The sequence below is a fragment of the Rhagoletis zephyria genome, unplaced genomic scaffold, assembly GCF_001687245.7.
Source record: "Rhagoletis zephyria isolate East Lansing unplaced genomic scaffold, Rhagoletis_zephyria_1.1 Rzeph_scaffold_01431, whole genome shotgun sequence".
Lineage (NCBI taxonomy): Eukaryota > Metazoa > Arthropoda > Insecta > Diptera > Tephritidae > Rhagoletis > Rhagoletis zephyria.
In genome coordinates this window covers 42,438-51,098 of record NW_016158515.1, presented here as the reverse complement: position 1 = coordinate 51,098, position 8,661 = coordinate 42,438, and the positions used below count along the sequence as shown (strand labels likewise).

General features: G+C 40.0%; 1 protein-coding gene across 1 annotated transcript in view; it reads right to left on the bottom strand.

Annotated features, from left to right (window-relative positions):
* cher (filamin A protein cher) overlaps positions 1-8,661 on the bottom strand; it is an 87,824-nt gene that overhangs the window by 73,045 nt on the left and 6,118 nt on the right. Inside the window, exons 3-8 of the mRNA XM_017617528.1 lie at positions 7,471-7,562; positions 6,088-7,380; positions 5,637-6,023; positions 3,406-4,210; positions 2,877-3,332; positions 2,665-2,800 (exon numbers count right to left, since the gene is read on the bottom strand). Of these exons, the coding sequence (XP_017473017.1) occupies positions 2,665-2,800; positions 2,877-3,332; positions 3,406-4,210; positions 5,637-6,023; positions 6,088-7,380; positions 7,471-7,562 (3,169 nt within the window). The remainder of the gene's footprint in view (positions 1-2,664; positions 2,801-2,876; positions 3,333-3,405; positions 4,211-5,636; positions 6,024-6,087; positions 7,381-7,470; positions 7,563-8,661) is intronic.

Genomic DNA, 8,661 nt, shown 5'->3' with positions numbered 1-8,661 from the left:
ACCGGTGCCATTTTCAATGTAATTTTTCATAAATTTCCTTATAAAACACGATTAGTATTAGGTTCTATCTTCTTAGTTTAAATATCCGTGTAAAACCCCTTCGGGAAACCCTTATAAAACGGAAAAACTTGGCAGCACTGTATAGTTTTCGACGATTTTCTACGATTTTCGTCATTTACTTATTTATTGGCTTAATTTATGACTTACGCAATGCGGCTGATTAATTCTTAAGCGACTTTAAAAAAGTGCGAGATTATCAATTCGTTGGAATATTTTGTTTTATATATGTCACCGCATAACTTTTGACCATGTTAACCGATTTCTATAATTTTTTTTTTTAAGAAGGGTGCTCAGAGGTGGTCCCATAAAAATTTGGTTTAGATCCGATCATTGGATCATGAAGAAGATAACGGTACTTTTAAATTTTTATGTGAGAATTGAAGTCTGTTTTGTTTTTAACCGACTTTCAAAAAAGGAGGAGGTTATCAGTTCGTCGGAATATATATATATATGTTTTTATGTATGTTACCGCATAACTTTGGAGCACGTCAACCTATTTCGATAGTTCTTTTTGCATCGGAAAGGTAGTGTCCCAGAGNGTTTTTTATGTATGTTACCGCATAACTTTGGAGCACCTCAACCTATTTCGATAGTTCTTTTTGCATCGGAAAGGTAGTGTCCCAGAGGTAGTCCCATACCAATCTGGTTTAGATCCGATCATTAGATCATGAAATATATATATATATATGAGAATTGAAGTCGGTTTTTTGTTTGCTAAAAATGACTTGTTTGCTTAATGAATAAATAAGCATCTGTGCCTACTGATTTATCGCAGTATNTATTTGCTTAATGAATAAATAAGCATCTGTGCCTACTGATTTATCGCAGTATATGTATATCTGCCAAATACCGTTACATGGGAGGTAGGCGTGGTTATTGTCCGATTTCGCCCATTTCAATACCATCCGCCCTTGGCTCAAAAGAAATTCGTTAAGATATCTAAAATTTTACTCGAGTTATCGTCTGCACGGACGGACGGACGGACATACAGTTGCGACATTATAGATTTCTCTTTTCATTCTCAGCATTTTGGTATATATATAAGTCTAGATTTATTTCGATTCATTTACAGATATTAAAAATCTCTGCTGATAAGTGATTTGTAGATGATTGGAATGGAAAGTAATAACAGTATTTTAAATTTATTTATTTATTTTAAGATTTTATTTTTTTTAATTCCTAAAATTTTAATTTTTTCGAATTTATTTTCCATTTTTAGGTTATTTTTAAGAATTATTAAGAGCATTTTGTAATTTTTTAGGATCTTTTTTTTTCTTCACTATGAAGAAAATGGGGATAAATATTTTCCGAGGTATGCGAAGATTACACAAAATTTTAAATAAAAATTATTGCGCAATATATATGAAGCCATGATCTAGCGCGAAACTCTGCATTATTATCTCAAAAATGACATTATTTGAGTTGTGACAGTCTTTTGATAACTAAGCGATATGTAGCTGCATAAAGGTATTTCAATTTTATGTGCCGTTAAAGATTAGGTTTTCTATTAAATTGCATTGCATAGCACACGTAGAAGGCGGCAGAAAGCATATATTTTTTTTTTAAATAAAAATAACACATTTTGGTTAACACTTGCGTAAATTCTTTAAATTAGCAACTATTTAATTAAGCCTAAATTAAGTTGCGTTAAGTTAAATACATCTGTAAGTGAATAAAAATAAAAATGAATAATTGTGATGTGTTCGTTGCAGGTGTGCACATTTGCTTGTAGGCCAAGGTTTATGCAAACGCACGAACCAATTTCAGTAACAAAATGTTAACAAGCAAATACAGTAAATAAAATTAAAATACAAACACACACAAACAACTTAAAATTTATAACTAAATTACTAAATTAATTGATGTACATAAAGGGGAAAAAAATTGAAGCGGCAAATATAATTAAAGCAAAAAGCAGCAAAAAAAAATTAAATATAAATTCTGCAACGAAATAATTTCTTGGAAGCGCTTTTATTACTGCGAGTATTTATGTTTGGGCGCATGCGTATTGAAACTCATTTAGAACACCGATTTTTTTTCTGGTGCTATTCCGTACCAAATTTGTATGCTTTATTTATTTCTGTATGTCATGATTGTGAGTTTTACAAAGTTTTTAATATGCTCCGAAATTTGTAAGTGTTACATTTATTTTCGCACTATTCTTTGTATGAACTAAGTAAGTAACTATCGATAAGATTTTCGGTAGTTTTCTTTTGGCAGCTTAACTGAGTCAATATTCAATGACATTTTCTTTTTACAAATATTGACTTAAATTGTTTGCGTGTATTTGTGCTGTAACTGTAATTGGTTCTTACGTTTAACACATATGTACATATACATATACATATATATACATCATAACAAATGACAATTTTCAAAAGCTTACACCACTTACATACAAAACAAAATGACACATTTAAGAATGCAGTTTAAAAGAATAAATTCAAAACATGTTAAAAGTTTTGGGCTTAATTAGAAAATAATTGCTAATTTAAGATTTTCAGCGCATCCTTCTTGACTAACTTTCACGCTTTGCTATTCTTAGATATTTTTTCTTAGAAAATTTTCACTTCTAAAAGTTTGTTTGTAAAGTTTTTAATCTACCTTTATGGCGAAGCTGCCGTTGGGTATGTCCTTTCCGCCGAATTTCACATTGATATCATAATCGCCTGGATCCTTGAGCGCATAGTAAATATCGAAGAAGCCATCCTTCTCCAAGATATCAATATCAACGATTTCGCTATGGTCAAAATATGTACATACATACATTATAGGCAAACTACACATTTCTATTAATCCTCGTCTCAGGTACTTACCGTCCGGACTTGTGATCTGTAATCTTGCACGTCACCGCGCCGTCGCCTGCGTCACGCGCGTCCACAGTCAAGTGGCTTTTGCTGCCAGATGCTTGTATTTTCGGCGCCTTCTCGACTAGCTTACATTTTTTCGCCTCACCCGTGGGGAATGCTTCGAGTTTGAATGGCGATCCCTCAATATCCTTATCGCCATACTTAATGCTGACATGATAGGTGCCACATTCATCGGGAACGAATGAAACCACATATGTGCCGCTACCGACCTCTTCCAAGCGTGGCGCCAACTTTTTACCCTTCGGGTTCTTGATCGCAATATTGATGTCATCTTGACCGGCTGTTTTTGTGTCGATCTCGAATTCGGCTGGTAGTGAGGCGGGTGTTTTCTTTTTCTCATTGACGCCCTTAACTTTCACTTTGGTCGCCTCTGATTTGGGGAATACGGTCATCACGAATGGGCTATATGCAATTAATAAAATTAGTTCCATTTATATAGATACATATATGTAGATTTCAACAATATCAACGTTACCTGCATGGCACTTCTTCGTCGGCAAACATAACTTGGCACGTTAGCACCGAGCCCTGCTTTGGTGGTACATAGTGCACAGCATATATGCCATTACCCTTATCCTCAACGTGCAGATTATCCACTGGCACACCTTCTGAGTTGGTCAACTTAACCGCTATGCGGCCGGGCCCAGCTTCGGCGACGTCTACATTGAAATACGTTGGTACACTTTCGCGCACTTCACCATGCTCAATGCCGGGTCCGTATACTTTCACCTTGCGCGGATCTACTGTCTCTTCGACCAGCACGCGGAATGGTGAGCCAGGTATGTGCTTGTCTGCAAATCGTATTGTTATATCGTACTCGCCGGGGTCTGTGGCTAAATACTCGACATCGCAACTACCATCACGATTATCTGTGCAGGTCATTTTTGCTTCGGATGGTCCTTCAATGGCCAGTGAGAGTCCGCCATTGCCGGCACCGCGTGTCTCTACAGTGAATTTATTTTGCTGATTGGTCAGACCCTTCTCCAGTCCAGGGCCGTAAGCTTTGCAACGCGAGGGATCACAACCACTCTTTACATGCACCACAAACGGCGAACCGGGTACGGGAATGTTGTCGTAAAGCAACTCAATGGTGTGACGACCGGCCTCGAAGGGAGTGTAGGCAATGCGGAAGATATCATCAGAAGGTCCGGAAACGATCTTGCTAGGCAGCACTTTACCCTTGGGGTCAAAGATGGCACAAGAGAGTTTTGTCGAGTCGATGTTGCTGCCAACTTTGCTCATATCGACCATAAAGTCCGTGGGGGCATTCATGATGACGCCTGTTAAGTGAAAGAAGCGAGAGTCAAATGGTTGCTTATTGAATGAGTAAGCTTAGAAACGCGGAATTGCAATGCAAAAAAATAACAAGTAAACGCGATTAGTGTAGAAGTGAAAATAGCGGCGTTTACCCACCAAGCTACGCAAAAATCAACGGTACTGCGATCTCATGAAAGTTTTTAAAGATGACGTTGGAATTTTTGTGTAGCTTCGGTAGTAAACGAAATAAGATTCAGTACGACCCAAATACTTTTTTCGAACAGAATTGGTACAAAGTTTAGCAAGAATTTTGCTATGTGTTCGAACGCCCATAGATTGCATATCAGTTCTCGGGGGCTTACATGCTTTCAAAACAATTATTTAAAGTTACTGTTAGATTTGTTATTAGTTGCAAATAAGGAACGAACATAATAAACGCTTAGACTAAGAAAACTGGTGTGGCTTAGAGGACCAGTTGCTATGGCACACAAAAGCAGTTGGTTAATTTGGTAGGCATTTTTTTTAAATATCGGTTTCATAAAGTTCAACATTGCGTTGACCATTTTGCTGATCGTACTTGTTTGAGTCACGCATGCGCTTGCGGGTTGGCTGACAACAGTAACGGCGAAGCATCAGGAATACATCGAAAGAAAACAGTTCGATGCCTTGTAAATTTGTATATCCTACCATGTGGCTGTATGCCTATGCCACTGACGCGTGTGTTACTCAAGTTGGGCAGTGGCATTATGACCGGCTGGAATGGTGAACCGTTAATGTGGCGTTCGTTGAATGTAATATTCACTGTATAATCGCCAGCTTCGGTGGGCAGGTAAGCCACATTGCATGTGCCATCGCCATTGTCCCGACAGTTGATAGCTGCTTCACAGGGACCCTCCACGGTTACGCCCAATCCACCCTGACCCGCGCCACGTGTATCAATTATAAACTCTGCTGGTTGTGCGACTAATCCCCGTTCTAGTCCAGGTCCAAACGCACGCACTTTATTTGAATCACTGCCACTGAGACATTGCAAACGGAATGGTCGCGGCGCGATCGGTGTGCCACCGAAGCATATGCTCAAGAGGTATTCGCCCAATTGTGTGGGCGTAAAATTGACCAGAAATCCTTCGGCGGTTGGTATGACGTGCGCGCGTATGCGACTCCCGGACGGACTGGTAATGGTGACTGCAAGATCCGCTTTCGGCAGACCACGCGTAATGATGCGGAACTGCTGGAGGCTATTCAATGGTGCAGCTTGTACGTGAATGAGTTTGTAACGAAAGTTTTTGGGCTTAGATGATGACCTTGTATTGTACTTGTAAGTTGTTGTATACTATGTTTTAAATTGACTGAACCATTTCTTTTTTGGTGGTAGACAATTTAACTCAGATATGCATTGGTGAAAATGAGAGAACGAAAGAAAAACGAAAAAAAAACGCTGGTACTTACTTGGTTCGAGCCCGTCGACTTTGATTTTGGATACATCCAACGACTGTTCCACCAGCACTTTCTGCCCGAGTGGCACTGGCTGTCCGCCATAAGTCATGGTGGTTGTGTAGGCGCCTTTGGTAGGTGGAATAACCTCCACTGTGTATGTGTTGTCCTCGTTGTCGATGATACGACATGGCACTTCCACTTTAGTCTCCTCGTGTACGATCTTCACCTTCAGCTCTGCGTCACCAGCATCTCGTGCGTCCACATTGAAATGTGTGGCTGCATTGGGACGTACTCCAGGCTGCAGCCAGGGACCAAATGCTTGAACTTTGTTGGCATCGATTGGTACGCCTACGTAGATACGATACGGTGCATTGGGAGTGGCCACACTACCGTAGTTGACTGAGAGAGGAATATGTTTACGTCAAATAAAAGTTTAAAAGCACATTTGAAATATTGTACCCACCTTCCACCGTATGGGGTACGCCTGTAGTTGGCGTATATGTACAAGTCTTTGTACCATCGGCGTTATTTTTGATATCTACTGGTAGTTTCTTTCCATACACATCCTCGACAAGAACTTCCAAAGGTGCTGATCCTGCCTTGCTAGTGTCTACTGTAAAGCTCTGCGGTTTTCCAATTGTCACGCCATTTTTCTCCAATCCAGGACCATATGTCTTCACCAGCTCAGGGTGGAAGTCTGTGCGCGGCAATATTTGCGCTATGAATGGTGACTTGGGTATGTCTTCATTATCACACAAAATATGCACTGCATATTCCCCTACAGCGGTCGGATGGTATTTGACCAATGCAGAACCATCACCGTTATCATGGCACTCGATCTCTGCTTGCGATGGACCTGCAACAGTAAAGCCGAGTGCGCCAGTCTCACCATTGGTTTCCACGACAAAAGCAGCAGGATAGCCAATAATACCGCCACTTAAACCGGGGCCGTAAGCGACAATTGAAGACTCCTTCTTAGGGCCAACTTTAATCTCGAACGGTGACTTGGGCACCTCTTGACCGCCAAAAGTGACCATAGCAACATACCGACCCTCCTTAGTTGGATAATAATGACACTCGTAGGTGGTGCCATCGATTTTGGTCAAAGCAACATTTTGCGTAGTGCCGCCTGGGCCAATTACACGAACTTCAGGTACGCCTTCGCCTGCACCTTCCGTGTAGATCTTGAAGTCGGCATCATCACCCACACGAACGCCATTCGCTTGCAGACCGCGACCTGAAGCACGTACCTTACGTGCATCCGACAGAGGTGCTACCTTTACCGGGAAGGGGCTATTCGGTATGGGATTGCCGGCATAGAAGACATTCACCGAATGCAGACCTTGTGTCGAAGCAACATATTCACAACGCCAAACATCGTTCTCCAATTGACGTACTTTGGCCGCTACAGATGTCTTATGATTGGCGGGATCAATAATGATCACTTCGGGTACGCCGCGACCAGCCTCCTTTGCGTTAATGTCGAAGAAAGTGGGTTTGGTGAGTGTAACACCAGACGGCTGTATACCGGGACCAGTGACTTTGACCTTAGATGCGTCACCGGCATGTCCCTCCACCTTAACAGGGAACGGACTCTTCGGTATGTCACGACCGGAGAACTTCACAACCACTTTGTGCTCGCCCTCAGCTTTGGGAATATACGAAATGGAGTATGTCAAGTTTTTGTCGTTGTTGAAGCGTACATCGGCCTTCTCGATTTGCCCTGAGGGCGAAATGATGTCCACATCAACAGCACCTGAGGATGTAATTCAGTTGGAAAAATTACATTTATGTATTTAGTTTTAAGTTACATATACATATATTTATGTCTGTGTGTACATTTTACCTTTGCCTGCGGAGAATGTCTCTACTGTAAAGTTGGCTGGTGCACCTACAACAGGACCAATTGGTTCAATACCCGGGCCATAAGCACGTACTCTGTTTAAAAATAATAAGAAGCTTAATTTGGTGCTGATCAAAATTAATATAATGGATTTTATTGTAGTTATTGTTGTAATTTAACACACAACTTTTTACGGTTAAGAATACAACTGCAAAGCAAGCAATAGATAGCTGCTGAGGTTTTAGCTAGCGGTTTTAAAGTTTTCTAAAATGTTATAAAACCAGAAATTAATCAAAAAAACGATCTACCATGTGCGTTGATCCTTTTTTTTTTNGGTTTTAAAGTTTTCTAAAATGTTATAAAACCAGAAATTAATCAAAAAAAACGATCTAACCATGTGCGTTGATCCTTTTTTTTTTAAAGATTTGTTTGTGCTGTACAGCATTTATATTTTATGTAAGGTGTGTTACCCAGTGGGAATTAGGAGCACGTAATAATACCTTATTAGCAACTTACTCTTCACCTGGCAGTCATTACCATTTCCCTGCCGAACGTCCCTTACTTTTACAAAGGCATGGCCGCCTTTTGTAAGTAGGAATTTAGAATGTACATTTGGTATCAGACATACTTCTGAGCCGCTATACAAAGTAAGTTACGTGTAATGCAGAGCAGTCGCTCGGAGTAGTTCGGTGCTTGGAAATAACTTCGGCTGCACGTTATTTTGCAACTGACAACGTAATGTGTCTTCGGAGGTGTTCATTTTGCCCTTTACTAGTAGATGACATTAGCCATGATGACAATTTTGGTACTAAAAACTGAAAGAAAACATGGCTTACCTCGGAAGGTGCTTACCTATTTTCCCAGTGGGTTATTTAAAAATTTACACACATATCTATGTATGTATGTGCATTAGTTTAATTGCATTTCCTTTATTTCTCTGTTAGTTCACCGCCCTATGTTGATTGAGTAGCGAATTTGTAGCAATAGGTTTGTTCGTCCAAAATCCAGCAAGAATTATCCAACACTCAAAATATCAGAGAGTAAGAAAAAATTCTCTCAAATTCTCTCTCATGTTGAGAAACTTGCAAATTTCTGCACGAACGCAAGTTTGCAGGAATTTGCAAGTTTCCCTGCCAGCTGGCGTTCACGGTTGCATTCAAACATAAAAAATTTTTATAGAATTTTTAAAATTCT